This window comes from Phyllobates terribilis, unplaced genomic scaffold (assembly GCF_046119375.1).
Source record: "Phyllobates terribilis strain yellow unplaced genomic scaffold, ASM4611937v1 Scaffold_11__3_contigs__length_659146591, whole genome shotgun sequence".
NCBI classification, from domain to species: Eukaryota; Metazoa; Chordata; class Amphibia; order Anura; family Dendrobatidae; genus Phyllobates; species Phyllobates terribilis.
The window spans coordinates 99,269,756-99,285,688 of NW_027362771.1; the positions used below are offsets into that span (position 1 = coordinate 99,269,756).

A 15,933-nucleotide genomic window follows, 5' to 3' on the forward strand; every position below is an offset into this window, starting at 1 on the left:
GGGGATATTGTCAGAATTGGGGGAAATTACCCCTATACCAGTGTCAGCAGAAGACCCCCTCCCCCTTTAAAGTGCATCATGACCACATTTTTTGCTTAAATTTTTTTTTTCCTCCTCTAAAACCTAGGTGCGTCTTATAGTCTGAAAAATACGGTATATTAAAATAATATAATTATATAACTTTCAGAAATGACAACAGTCGCTGACTAAGTAGCTATTAGGCAAAGATTTGTGTTCTTGTTTTTATACTAGATTCCTTAAACTAATAATATATAAAATCTGCCTCGGCATGAAAGTAGGGCTATCATGCTGGCTCGTTAGGCCTCAATTACCAGTATTAAGCTTGATGACAGACATGCCATTATTTATAAAGGCTTTTTTTTCTTTTGCAATAATTTGTGTAAGTAGAAGTGTACGTCGACTCGAAATTTCACAACGCTTATGTTAATACAATGGTGAAATGCCAACGACCTATAGTTCAGTAATTGCTAAATTGTAATGTGTTTTATGAGAGATAAAAAGAAACTTCTTATTATTGTACAGTCTTAAATTACATTTTAAGTGAAATTTTATGGTTTTGCAAAAATCCCAAGTTTGTTTATTTAGATGTATACATTCTTCTTTCCCTTAAATTATACGTATAATATATTTATTAAACCAGGGGCGTACATGGAAATCATGGGGGCCCCATAGCAGAAGCTCTAATTGGGTTCCCCCACCAAAAAAAAAATAAAAATTTGTCTGTGTCACAGAAGAGCAGATCTCACACCTTTCCAGCCTTTACTTAGTAATTCTCCTCCTGCTGAAGTACTAGATCCCCCTTTCATTGCCCCCATAAAGTATGATGGCAATAAAAGTGCCCCCCAAACACAGTTTGATAACCCCATGGTGCATTCCTACACATTAGCCTCCACATGCACAGTATAATGACCCTATCGTACCCCACTTCAACTCCCAAGGCAAAGTATGGTGACCCTAACACAGTATGATCCCCCAACTGTGACTCACACACAGACCACCATACAGTATAATGGCCCGTTAGCCCTCCAAACAGTATGATGGACTTCACACTGCATAATTGCTTTCATACACTATAATGGCCCACCACATAGCCCTCAAAATATTATAATGGCCCCACATAGCCTTCCATATAGTATAATGCGCCCCCCATAATCCTCCATATAGTATAATGCCCCCCCCATAATCTTCCATATAGTATAATGCACTCCCCATAGTCCTCCAGACAGTATATTACACATCCCATAGGGTAAAATGCAGCCACCATATAGTATAATGCACCCCACAGTCCTGCAGTATTATGGGCACCACGTACTCGCTGATTTAAAAATACCGTATATTTTAAATAAGCCGACCCGAGGCCCCTAATTTTGCCACAAAAATCTGGGAAAACTTATTGACTCGAGTATAAGCCTAGGGTGGGAAATGCAGCCGCTGCTGGTAAATTTCCCCATCCTGGTATGCTTGACCCCCTCATCCCCCAATCTTGGTATGCGTGGGCCCATTACTGCACACACAAAAAAATAAACACTTATACTCACCTTCCTTCCTCACTTCTGCTCCAGCGCTGCTGTGTCCTGTCTGCCAGGCAGCTCATGTCAGCATCTGAGCAGCGCGCGCTCTCAGATGCTGAGGTGAGCTGCTGCCGGCATATTCACTCCTCTTAACGCAGGGACTATGGGCGAATACACTTTCTCTTTAGCAGAGGGCACTGTCAGCAGGAGCTGCGGCTGAGTGCTCCTCAGTGCCCGCTGCTAAAGAGAATGAATATTCATTCTTCTCCACACCCATGGGAGTGGAGGAGAGGGGATATTCATTTCCCATTAGCAGCGGGCACACGTGGTAGGTGCCTCAGCGGCTACTGTGTGTGCACCGCTCCACCGCCGCAACTCCCCCCCCCCAATGCTCGCCTATCTTTCTCGTTCCCCTGCTGCTTTGGGGCCTTCCAGGCTCACGGGTCCCATAGCAGTGACTATATGACGTTGGTATTTCACCATTGCATTAATATAAGCATTGTGAAATAATAACTTTGATTGGATGGCATCCTAAATCTCCTTCCTTAAATAGGTCCTAAATCCTGTAAAGGGTGAATGGGGATAAAATGCTAAAGAGATGAAAGTTTCCAAAATATACATGGGGATGGGGGGGGGGGGACATATATATTTTCAAAGAAGATGTTCTTAAATTATTGAACTTTACCAGATTCTGTCCAGAAGTAGATATAACTTTGTTTTTCAATCTTTTGATCTTGGGGACCCAGCATGGGGATTTCCAACTGATCGATATTTTGAATTACCTGGTGGCACCCACAATGTCATAGTAATACTGACACTTGGCAATACAGTACATATACAGTATGTGTATAATATATACAGTACAGACTAAAAGTTTGGACACACCTTCTCATTTAAAGATTTTTCTGTATTTTCTTGACTATGAAAATTGTACATTCACACTGAAGGCATCAAAACTATGAATTAACACTTGTGGAATTATATACTTAACAAAAAAGTGTGAAACAACTGAAAATATGTCTTATATTCTAGGTTCTTCAAAGTAGCCACCTTTTGCTTTGATGACTGCTTTGCACACACTTGGCATTCTCTTGATGAGCTTCAAGAGGTAGTCACCGGAAATGGTCTTCCAACAATCTTGAAGGAGTTCCCAGAGATGCTTAGCACTTGTTGGCCCTTTTGCCTTCACTCTGCAGTCCAGCTCACCCCAAACCATCTCGATTGGGTTCAGGTCTGGTGACTGTGGAGGCCAGGTCATCTGTATTTTTTCTGTATTTTCTTGACTATGAAAATTGTACATTCACACTGAAGGCATCAAAACTATGAATTAACACTTGTGGAATTATATACTTAACAAAAAAGTGTGAAACAACTGAAAATATGTCTTATATTCTAGGTTCTTCAAAGTAGCCACCTTTTGCTTTGATGACTGCTTTGCACACTCTTGGCATTCTCTTGATGAGCTTCAAGAGGTAGTCACCGGAAATGGTCTTCCAACAATCTTGAAGGAGTTCCCAGAGATGCTTAGCACTTGTTGGCCCTTTTGCCTTCACTCTGCAGTCCAGCTCACCCCAAACCATCTCGATTGGGTTCAGGTCTGGTGACTGTGGAGGCCAGGTCATCTGGCGTAGCACCCCATCACTCTCCCTCTTGGTCAAATAGCCCTTACACAGCCTGGAGGTGTGTTTGGGGTCATTGTCCTGTTGAAAAATAAATGATGGTCCAACTAAACGCAAACCGGATGGAATAGCATGCCGCTGCAAGACGCTGTGGTAGCCATGCTGGTTCAGTATGCCTTCAATTCTGAATAAATCCCCAACAGTGTCACCAGCAAAGCACCCCCACACCATCACACCTCCTCCTCAATGCTTCACGGTGGGAACCAGGCATGTAGAGTCCATCCGTTCACCTTTTCTGCGTCGCACAAAGACACGGTGGTTGGAACCAAAGATCTCAAATTTGGACTCATCAGACCAAAGCACAGATTTCCACTGGTCTGATGTCCATTCCTTGTGTTCTTTAGCCCAAACAAGTCTCTTCTGCTTGTTGCCTGTCCTTAGCAGTGGTTTCCTAGCAGCTAATTAACCATGAAGGCCTACTGCACAAAGTCTCCTCTTAACAGTTGTTGAAGAGATGTGTCTGCTGCTAGAACTCTGTGTGTTATTGACCTGGTCTCTAATCTGAGCTGCTGTTAACCTGCGATTTCTGAGGCTGGTGACTCGGATAAACTTATCCTCAGAAGCAGAGGTGACTCTTGGTCTTCCTTTCCTGGGGCGGTCCTCATGTGAGCCAGTTTCTTTGTAGCGCTAGATGGTTTTTGCAACTGCACTTGGGGACACTTTCAAAGTTTTCCCAATTTTTCTGACTGACTGACCTTCATTTCTTAAAGTAAATATGGTCATTTGTTTTTCTTTACTTAGCTGCTTTTTTCTTGCCATAATACAAATTCTAACAGTCTATTCAGTAGGACTATCAGCTGTGTATCCACCAGACTTCTGCACAACACAACTGATGGTCCCAACCCCATTTATAAGGCAAGAAATCCCACTTATTAAACCTGACAGGGCACACCTGTGAAGTGAAAACCATTTCCGGTTGACGAGGGTCAGGATGCTACTTGGACCCTACTTCATCCTGCCCCGGATCCAATCTAAAAAAATTTTGGGCATCGGTAGTAGATGCTTTCCTCCTCTTGACTCTGTGAATGTTTGGAGTACGCTTCTAAGGCCCATGGTACAGAATGTGTGAACAGCTCTGTAGACGCGCCCATCTGTGGTTCCCTATAGTCAGTTGGGCAGTTGGAAAGTTGTGACGTGGGGGGGGGGTGGAAACAAGGGCATTTGGGGTGCCACCTCTGTGGACTGTACAGTGTGTGTGATTTTGAGGTGGAGGAAGAGGAGGATAGGCCACTTGATGCAGTGCTTACCATCCACTGGAGCACATTCTCTTTCTGGCCCTCATCTACAAGGTGTACTGCTGTGCGGCTGCCAAAGAAAGGGAATGGAGTAGCCGTCCTGTAACAGAAGTTGTCAGCTGTCTTTGGCTAGGACGTGATGGTTCACTAGTGCTTTCACTAACATTAGCACCTACCCCACATATACCTTGAACACCAAGCTTAATCCCCCTTCCACCACAACCTCGCTTTTTCCCACTCATGTTGCTCAGATAGTGTGGTAGGAGCACGCTATTAGCAACAAAAAAATAGATTTTTTTACTCTGCACACAACTGAATTTCAGCGCCACTAAATGAGAAGGCGAGCTATAGCTTGCTGAATAACATTAGTAATGGAAAAAAAATAGATTTTTAAAGGTGTACTCCTGCATGGAGTACAATAGAAGCAGTGCATAACAGAGTTCTATAAAAATGTGCCCTGCTGTTTTTTTGTCTGGACCTCACTAATGTTCCAACATATTATATATATATATATATTTTTTTGTAAGGTCGATTTCACATCCACACAGGACATGAACTATGTAAACTATCTGACTTGGAAGCCACCGCCTAGCTCATTAGCTAAAATCTGTCAGTATCCAGGAGCAGACCGAGAGCAGCCTCTCTGACCTGCTATAGTAATAAAATGTCGCTAAAACCACATGTCTTTTCTTTATATCGAGAGGGACATGTGATTTCAGCAGCCAATGGCACAAGCCCTTGTGTATGGACATTGTGGATGGTTCCTGTACCCTGATTGGCTAGCACACATTTGCACACATAGTTAGGAAAAAAAAAATTACAAGCACGACACTCCTCCGAACCTCTCCCCCCTCCCCTCTTCAAACACGTCCTCCAAACCCTCACTCTCATCATACACCACCACTATCCTAGGCAAAGTGATAAAAAAATACTTTAGTGGTAAAGCAATCATTTCCCGGACTTTTACCGAATTTTGCAGATTTTAAGAAAAAATGCTTAAGTGCCCGATCACGAATCCGAATGTGCCGAATTTGAAATTGGCAATCGTTTTCGAACATATTCGCTCATCTCTACTTGTTACCTTTATAAAAGACACCTGTACACACACCCAATCAATCACACTCGAACCTCTCCACCATGGCCGAGACTAAAAAGCTGTCTAAGGACACCAGGGACAAAGTTGTAGACCTGCAGAAGGCTGGGATGGGCTACAGGACAATAGGCAAGCAGCTTGGTGAGAAAGCAACAACTGTTGACACAATTATTAGAAAATGGAAGAAATACAAGATGACTGTCATTCTTCCTCGGTCTGGGGCTTCATGCAAGAGCTCTCTTCATGGGGTTAAGGGTGATTCTGAGAAGGGTCTGTAATCAGCCCAGAACTACATGGGGGGGCGGCTCAATGACTTGAAGAAAGCTGGGACCACAGTCTCAAACATTACTGTTAGTAACACACTATGCCGTCATGGTTTAAAATCCTCCAGGGCACGTAGGGTCCCCCTGCTTACGCCAGCACATGTCTAGGCCCTTTAGAAGTTCGCCAGTGACCACCTGGATGATCCAGAGGAGGCATTGGGAGAAGATCAGATGAGATCAAAATATGACTTTTTGGTATCAACTCCACTGGCTGTGTTTGGAGGAAGGATGAGTACAACCACAAGAACACTGACCCATCCGTGAAGCATGGTGGAGGAAATGTCATACTTTGGGGGTGCTTTTCTGCAAAGGGGACAGGGCGACTGATCCGTATTGAAGGGAGAATGGTTGGGGTCATGTATTGTGAGATTTTGACCAACAACCTCCTTCTCTCAGTAAGAGCATTGAAGATGTGTCGTGGCTGGGTCTTCCAGCGTGACAATGACCCAAAACACACAGCCAGGGCAACTAAGGAGTGGCTCCATAAGAAGTATTTCAGGGTCCTGGAGTGACCTAGCCAGTCACCAGACCTCAACCTAATAGAAAATCTTTGGAGGGAGCTGAAAATCAATGTTGTCCAGCGACAGCCCCGAAACCTGAAAGATCAGGAGAAGATCTGTATGGAGGAATGGGCCAAAATACCTTCTGCAGTGTGTACAAACATGGTCAAGCACTACAGTAAACATCTGACCTATGTAATTGCAAACAAAGGTTTCTGTACAATTAAGTTCTGTTTTTCTGTTGCATCAAATACTTAATTTGCATTTTATTGCATGAAATATGTAGAAATAATACAGTGTGTGTGTGTGTGTGTGTGTGTGTGTGTGTGTTACAGGGAGTCTATCTGTTCAGACAAAGCACAAGCACTCATTTCCCTTGTAACGGGGCACAGGGTGATTGCCATGGGCGAGATACTTGTCTTCAGCGCCCCAACATGCTGCATGAAAGTGGGGGCCCTGCCTGAATGTGGTTGTGCTGCGGACACCTTCAGGTTCAGCTCTGCCACGATTTGTGCGGCGCCGGACCCCTTTAACCCCACGATAAGGAAACCAGACCAGCTTGTAAAAGTGAAGTCCTTTTTACTGACACTAAAACTTGCGTACAGAGGGTAGCAAGAAATAAGCTTGGTGTTTTGTTATGCACAATATAGAGACACATTCTTGGTGGTTATGGACAGCGACACAATGCTTGAAATGAATGTTACTGTAGAATTGCAAGTTAAGCTGAGGACCTCCATCATCCCAGTGCCACCTCGGTTGATATGTTTCACTATGACCACTACGCTCAAACTACACTTCCTAAGAACAACGTAAAGAAGCTTCTCCGGCTGTCGCCTTACTAAATGTGCCCCAGCCTAGCTGACACTGCCTCACTGATGGCAGCTTCCATGTCTGGCCAACACTAAAGACGTTCCTAAAAGTCTTTTTGTAGGTACTCCGACTTGCCTGCTAAAGGATGAACACTGCTGCCACTGAAGATCCCTCGCTCAAATTTGCACGCTTTTTCTGGTCTCAACCACATACACCAGGTGTGGATCATCTTCCTCTAAGGGTGTCATTTCTTTTCTCTCCCTTACTATCAGCTCCTTCCCAAAACATGAACTGATAACACAGGTCCCAAATCCTCCTCCCCACTATGGGCTGGCCCTACAGTTAACCCCATCACCTCTGACACACAGGAACTGCAGACTTCAGGAGAATAACATACAATACATTTAAAACAGAGGTTTCCATAGAGATGCCATGTCATCCTCTACCCTCTCCTGCCATAGCTGAACCGCTCAGGGCTCTCCCCACCTACTTGTTTTGCATCTATCTCCACCTTGCTCTTCCTTTGAAAACTCTGTTAAAGGACCAAAGAAGGGTGGAGAAGGGTGGAAAGAGGCTGAGAGCTATTTGGCAGCACCAATAGGTGCCAAACTATGCTTGAGCCTATGCTTGGTTTGAAAGTAATTTTGTGCCGACACCATAATATCTGCATGTCCTATTTGAAAGTTGGATAGAAATAGTTGGGGCCTCTGGTGAGTTGTGTACATGTATTACAAGGACGTATTGTAGTCAATCTGGTATTTTCATTGCCAAAACCAGGAGTAGATCTTAAACATAACAAATATAGTAAGTTTCTTTTATTGGCTGTTTTCTCCACAGCTGTTTGATCACGTTGCTGAATGTCTTGGCCGGTTCCTTGAAAAACGAAACCTCAAACACAGAATTTTCCCACTTGGATTCACTTTTTCATTCCCTTGTCAGCAGAGTCAGTTGGACAAGGTAAGTGGGTTACATAGAAATGTTCCTAGTTTAAGGCTATGTTCACATGACAATATTGTGGAAAGCGTTTGCAAACCATCTGACTTCTTAATAATCAGTAGGCCCTAACCGCCTGATAATAAGGTTAATTAATGGCCAGAATTGTGTGGAAATACCACCTTAATACCCAACTTGCTTTAATGCTATGGAAATGCCATTATTTTTCCATATAAAATCCAATACCATACATGACATCTGTAGATTATAGTGTTAGTATTTCAAACAATCTAACAATATATAGTTGCATGTCTTTTTACTTTGATAAGTTTAGCAATGCCAACTATTTATGCGATGTATAAGATGCAACAGATTTGCTGTACTGCAACCATATGAAAGACCTGGACTTTCAGCTCTATCAGTTGAAGTCAGACCCATGCAAAAGAGTAGTGCTGTCTAGAGGAATACTTATGCCATAGCTGGATAGCAAATGTATGAAGGGGGTGAGTAGTACTTGCTATTAGGGCTGTAAAAGTGCCAAAGAGAACATGAAAATGGCTCCTGCTTGAACTGCGGTCAATGCTGATTACTTAAAGGGTTTTTCCCATGAACTAAAGTTCATTTTAATCAATGGCTGTGTCTGACCGTGTACGGAACATGGTCTGATCATGCCACAGCTCCTGGGCAGGGGAGGACGCAAAAGAGTATACAGACACTATAGCATGGGATCACAGTTTAGTATTTCTTAAAGCCCTAAAGTTGCCATTTGAAATGACTTTAGTTTTGTGCCATGTCTGTGATCTGCTTTTTTTCAACAACATTAAACAACTGAATGAACATCCTCCGAGCTCGGTGATTCTATAATTTTTGCCCGGGGTTGTATATTGAGTGGACTAGTGCCTGTGCAGGTGGTGCAGAGGTGTGAGAAAGTCACAAGTGAAAACACACTCAAGTGGTGCTTACTTCTGTAACTTGTTCAACGAGCAATAGACCAAATGGCACATGGCACACATCAACTAAAGGTACCACGTATAATCAGCAGTTCATTCCTTCTAGCCAACTTTTTTTCTGAGCCAGGGATGGTCTGAGGTGCAGTATTACTACCCATTGTAAGTTGTACTGAGTGTACATGTGTAGCACCCCGAGGGCTCGGCTGCTACAGGGGTATTGCACCTCAAACCAGAGGTGTGATATTCCACTCCCGGGTAAGGATGGATTGTGGACCAGGACTCGTTTAGCTGCATGCACCACACACACCCCATTTCCGAGGGACAGGTCAACGGTGCTCCCACTAGACAGAAGTGCAGGCACGACAGCATCTGTCCCTGGCTGGAGTGGGGCGGGGGGTGGAATACCCAGTGGTGTAGGAGCAGATAGGGGTGGGTTTCTGGGCATAGGTAGGAGCCCATTGGTTGCTAGTCACCTGGGCTCGGGTGTTAGAAGGAGGTATATAAGGTGGGCACCATCTTAGATCTTAGTTCAGTTCAGTCAGTGTTAAGAGTGAGAGGAGAAGACTGGAAGCAGAGCCTCTGCATGGGCTCTGCTCCGCAGGCAGGCCTTGTCAAAAGGCTGGAGCCTGAGAGAGAGAAGAAAGAACAGAAAGGAAAGTAAGAAAGGAACTGGAACAGAGGAGAAAGGAAGCAAGGAACACAGAGAAAGGCCCAGAGACACGAGGACAGAAGGAACCCCATATGCCCAGAAGATACAGGGTGAAGGGTTGGCAGAACAGGGTACCGGAACCCAAATTGGTGGAGGCAATAGATTCCTCAGCCAAAGACCGGAGGTTGTTACCACATCTTGGTGCGACCCCTCACTACATCCACCAGGAAAGCATACCGCATAGGGTCAGGGAAACCGGAGATAGGTTTCGCCAAGAGAAGGCCCAAGGGAGCTGGACAAAGGTGGGTCACTGGTGGGGACGGCCAGAGAAAGGAAAGGAAGAGAGCCCTGTGCCACGCTCTGGAATTGCCTGGGAGTTGGTCGAGTCCCTTGCCTGGTGAACGCAGCACGGCTCAGGCGGTCCCTCATGTGCACAAGTGACCAGAATAACAACCGTGAGTAAAGCATTGGAAACTGCAATTACAAGTCTCTGTGTTTCATCGCCGCACCAGCACCATCAGTACTGGGACGCTCACACCATCATTCTCAGCATCCACACTAGCTGCCCTGAGGCAATACTTCTCCCGTGGGGAGTTATTCCATACTTGGCTGCGCAAACTACATCAGCCTCAGCGGTCTGCAGCGCAGCGGCGGTCCCCACTGACCGCAATCCACGGGTGGCGTAGTCGGACACTTAGTATAACACCAATAGACTGCTGCTGGTTTGACCACCCTGGGCACGGACCGGGTCGCCGCCACACGGAGACTACAACCCCCAGCATCTTACAGAAGGCCCGGCTCCGGGTATCCCCCTGCACAACACTGGCCCAGGGGGCACGTCAACTTTGGCGTAGTCGGCAGGATCTTTACCAACCCGCCACAAGCGGGTATTGCGTGCCTGAAGAAGATTGTGCATGTACCTTGAAAAGAAATCTCCCGCCATTTCCAGAAGTTTCCCACCGTCCGGAGTCGTTTCCCGCCATCCGGAGCCGATTCCCGCCATCAGACGCCATTTTGGACCGTTTCCCGCCTTCTTCATCCGTTTTTCCCGCCCTGGCAGAGTGGACGCCATTATGTGCGCACCAAAAGACAGCAGGAAGCCGCCTCCCATCGTGGGCCAGGTCCCAGAGTGGCGCCAAAGGAGGGGCCCGCCCCCAGCAACAATGAGTGCAGCAATGGAGATGTCCATCAACGTGGGGGGGCTGCCCCTGAAGGTGATTGTCAGCAGATGCCCCCAAGATCACCCCCCATGGGGGCGGATAGGAAAGAAAACTGTGGGGCCGGGCGCAGCCTGGAACAGTCTGGACCTGCTGCACCCGGAGATGGAGGGAGCAGAGAACTCCACCAGCACCCTGGCCCGCAGCCTGCTGCAAGCTGAGCCACCCTGCAGCCTGACAGAGTTGCTAGCCCAGCTGCCCAGGGACCCGGACAGTGCGCGCGCAGCGCTGGAAGACCTGAACAGGAGGATGGTCCGGGCGCAGCGGGATGTGTTTGCCGGGTGGAGAGAGGAGATGCCCCGGCAGCACGAAGGCAGCCAGCAGAGGACCCCGCAAGGACCGAGTAGCGCGCTTGCAGCTTGGCGCGGAGAAGAGGGACCGGCGGTGGCAGACAACGCCGCGGAGGAGGCCGTCAAGACCAAGGCAGGTAACGGGGATGACACCACCCCAAGCCCTGAGGCCGCAAGCCTGCCCCCACCCTCCGTTGCGGGACCCGAAGCCCTGGGGACCGTACCTGAGACCACGCCTCCACCGCCACCAGCTAGGCCTCAGGCAGCAAGCACCGTCGTCACGCCCCGCCCCGCGCTGTGCCCTCTGAACCCGGGCGCCGCTGCCTCACTAGCGCCCCCTGCCTTGGCGGTGTCATCCCCGGGCGCGACCAACAGACGACCACCGGCCTGGTCGCAAGGCCGAGTGCACCCGGGCGCTGTCACACGCCCGAAGCCCGTGGTGCCACCCCTGGGCGCGGACCTCTATGCGCAACATACCAGCCCGGACGGGCTACCCTTCGAGTGGCCATCGGAGTTCGTCAACCCCCGTCTCCGGAGAGAACAACCCCTGAGCGAGCCTCTGATCCTGGCCCCGGAGCTCGCCAAAATCGCTCCACCCCCGCTGGAGGATGCCCAGTTTGCATGGGATCCCACCGGCGAGAGTCTCATGGGGTTCACCCAGGAGACCCGGGCGGAAGCAGCCTGTCGCCTGGATTGCTCCCGTCAACAGCTGGCCACCTTTGAAAGGGAGCGGCGGCAGAGGCGCATCAGGGAGGAGCGACTCCAAGCCCGGAGCGCGGAGCAGAAGAGGAGGGCCCAACAAGACCCCCACGCCATCCGCGGTCCCCGAGCCACCGGGACCGTAGTAAAGTTCCAGCTGGAGCACGGCTGGGGCTTCATCAGAGACCCGGAGGCTGACACCGACGTCTTCGTCACCAGGAGAGACGTAGAAAGCCACCTGCCGGAGGGACATCACAGACGTGACCTGTACCCCGGTGACTTGGTCACCTACACCCGGCACAAGGGCGCAAAGGGACTGTACGCCCTCCATGTCCACCGTCTAACGGAGGAGGAACTGCGGTACCGCCCAGACATGGACTACCCTGACGATCCGGTCGGAGCTGAAGACTACCCGGAAGAGCGAGGAGGACACCGTTACCAGTAAACGGTAAAATGGAACTGTTCCCGTTTGTGAAAGTGCGGTCCCCGTTGGGACACATAGTGAAACTGTTGACTCTGTGAACGTTACCTGTGTGCCCCTAATCCCTAACCAGGCTGAGGACTGTGAGCAGCCACTCCCTTATCCCCACTGGCCGAGGACTGAGAGCGGCCACCCTTGTAAATAGTTGCGCTTCTTAAAGCGCCCCCTACTGGTTTTATACAAAAACCGCAACGTCTACCTCAAGGCGGATTAAATGGACTGTTGCACCTTTACCTGGTCGCAAGTTGCACAGCGGCCAGAGCTCAAGAATGTTTTACTTGAAAAAGTTTTATATTGAAAAGTTTGATATGCTGCTAAAAGAGTTTATGGTATTTTATGTGTGTGAAGAAAATCTTATAATGTTTATTAATGTTAATACCAGAAACGTTGGAAAGAAAAGATATTCTAAGTGTGTTCCAGCTGCTGTGGTGAGCGGTAACTTAACTGATGTCACCGCTCATCACAGCATCCTGATGTAGTAGAGTCGGGGATCGTCCATATTATGGATTACAGCGGACCCTTTGGATTTATTTTTTTATGGTATTAAATGGGTAAGAGTAATTTTCGGGGAGTGCTTTTTAAAATTTAAAGGACTCGTGTGTCTGTGTGTGTGTTTTTTTTTTATCTATACCTTACAGGGTTAGTAATGGGGGTGTCTGACAGACTCCTCTCCTCCATTATTAACCTCTGGGCTTGAATTCAGCAGACATTACGCAGTTGACATCAACCTCAAAACCCGATTGGCAATGCACCAGGGCAATTGGGAAGAGCCAAGGCTAAGCGCCATTTCTGGGGTGGCTGAGTACTCGTGTTATTCGTCTGGGAAGGGGCAATATCCATAGCCCCCTTCCGGCCTATTAATGTCAGTCCGCAGCTGTCTGCTTAGCCTTTGCTGGTTATTAAAGACAGGAAGGGGGCCCACGTAATCTTATATATTTTTTTCATTTATGTTTATATTTATTAGCTAAATACATGTACAGTAAACTACATACGCACTGAAATATCTCATTATCCTCTTTCTATCTATTCTGACGATTCACACTGTGAACTTGCTGCACTTGGCTGATGAAATGTCGAGTTCCCTATGAGATGTGTGCGTAAAAATTGGATGGCATACGCAGTTTCCATGTGGTGTGCATTGTCATTGAATAACATTGGTGTGAGTGCAATGATTTTTTTTTTCTTCTCACATTGGACTCACTAATTTTATACACAGATATGAGCGAACCCTTTATTGTTTGCGGTTTTTAGCCGCAGTAGCTTTCAGTGTCTGCTACTCTAGGGCTACTGTATGTGCATAATATATTACCTGGAGGTTAGTAATAATTTCCAATATAAATTTAATCTACTTATTTATTCTACACAACCCTTTGATGGTTTCCTTTTGTATAATTCTTCAAATTTTATGTACTTATTATTTATTAAAGAAAAGATCAATTTGTATGGTTTGGTTAATAGTCCTGGGTCAAACACTGAAGTCATTGGCTATCTCTGCTATAGTTGTTTGTGTATTTGTCTAATATTGTCTTTAGATTGCGTTTTCTATATGATGATCTGTTAGATTATTTTAATTCTTCCTCCCTCCCTTACAATCCCAATATACTGTAATCAACAGTGCTACTACTGGACATCTTTTAACGGTACATAGTAATAGATTACTTGAATGCTTTGAATGAAAAAAAAAAAATCCTAGTGAGTTGATCTGGTCTAACCCTATGATTGATTTACACAGAGCGTTCTCATTTCTTGGACCAAGGGATTTCACTGTTCTGGTGTGGAGGGACAAGATGTGGTTCAGTTGCTAAAAGATGCTGTTCATAGGCATGGGGTAAGTCTTGCATGCAGCCCTCTGATAGTATTAGACTTCTTCTAGAGTGTTAACTTTAATTATCTTCTAACTCTTCCAGGAATATAATGTTGATGTTATTGCCATTGTCAATGACACTGTTGGGACAATGATGAGTTGTGGCTACAAAGATCATAGCTGTGAGGTTGGCTTTATTGTTGGTAAGTTACCTGGGAAATATTTTATTATAATACATAATATATATAATTTTTTTTTCTTGTGGCATCAGATGTACAATTCATGATTAATGGTGCTTTTTCTCAGGTACTGGTACTAATGTCTGCTACATGGAAGAAATGGGTAATGTAGAGTATGTAGAGGAAGATGAAGGTAAAATGTGCATTAATGTGGAATGGGGAGCACTTGGTGACAACGGAGAGTTAAGAGAGATTGAAACAGAGTATGACTGTCAAATAGACCAGATGTCCCATGCACCTGGAAAGCAAAGGTAGGCAAAAGGCAGAGCGTATTATAATCTTTTAACGTTCTGTTCAAGTTTGTCCAGTTAATTAAAAACTTTTAAAATATAGAAAAAAAAAAACAAAGAAAACTTTTAATGACTGTTGCTGGAACAATTTTCATGTTTTTAATTTTTCTTTTTTTGTGTAGCAGTTGCATACACACGGAATGAAAATGATTGATTTTTTTTTTTAGGAATTGGCAGTTCAATATTTATACTGGTAAAGACGCAAGTAATTAACTTCTATTCCCTACCTATATATTTATTTTTTGAAGAAATCAACTTGGGTGGTTAGATCAGTAATTGCAGCTTTAATGTGTACTAGAAAATACATATGCAATACAGTTGAGTAAACCTTCCTTTAGAATAATTTACACTTGTGGGTCCAAGGATACTCCATCCCAACACTTAAGGGCTCATTTGTCACGCCGGAGCAAGGAAATGCCCAGCATGCGGTGCAAAAGAGGGAAAGAAAGTAAGGGGTGCCCTGATGATGGGGAGAGGGGACCCCTAAGCACTCACTTGACTTCACCCTGCGCTCCCTATTGTCACTAGATGGGTCTACCCTGTACACAATCACGTGCCCAAAGGCAGAGCCAGACGGCTGTGTTTCTCATGCGAGGATCGCATTGTAAACCTCGTACTGGCTGGCACCTCTCCTGACCTGAGCTTGACAGCTGCATAGAAATCCATCATGGTGTCATGCTCGGGTCAGGAGAGGTACCGACCAGTCCGCTCAGTGTGATGCGATCAACGCACAAGTTATACGGCAGTCTGTCTCTGCCTTTAGTCTTGAGCTAGCCCTAACTAGTGAGTAGGGCAGCAAGACACTAGTCTCACTACTAAAGTAAGGAAACGCAGGTAGAAAACAAACAACAAATGGCAGTCCACAGCTTAAACTGGAACTTCTCCAAGGAGGTCAGCATAGAAAACCTATAACTGGCATAGAAGTTTAAATAATGGAAAGGAGTGACAGCAAAATGTAGCAGCTGAGATAAGAGCCATATGGAATCCCAGCAGGATCAAAAGGAGCTCTTAACCCCTTCCACACCAAGTGAAAATCAATCGGCTCCACTCAAGTTAAACGCCGAGCAGACTCCAAAGAGGACCTGCGATCTGCCAATCACTGCGACCTTCTGATCCCAGAGACCCCAAAGATCTCAGCAGGATGCAGCACATTTGTGACATCATTCAGATGAGCATATTACACGTACGTGTTCTGTCTGTGTTAAAAAA

General features: G+C 46.1%; 1 protein-coding gene across 1 annotated transcript in view; it reads left to right on the plus strand.

Annotated features, from left to right (window-relative positions):
• HK3 (hexokinase 3) overlaps positions 1-15,933 on the plus strand; it is a 128,712-nt gene that overhangs the window by 91,593 nt on the left and 21,186 nt on the right. Inside the window, exons 5-8 of the mRNA XM_073651366.1 lie at positions 8,010-8,129; positions 14,124-14,219; positions 14,299-14,398; positions 14,502-14,685. Of these exons, the coding sequence (XP_073507467.1) occupies positions 8,010-8,129; positions 14,124-14,219; positions 14,299-14,398; positions 14,502-14,685 (500 nt within the window). The remainder of the gene's footprint in view (positions 1-8,009; positions 8,130-14,123; positions 14,220-14,298; positions 14,399-14,501; positions 14,686-15,933) is intronic.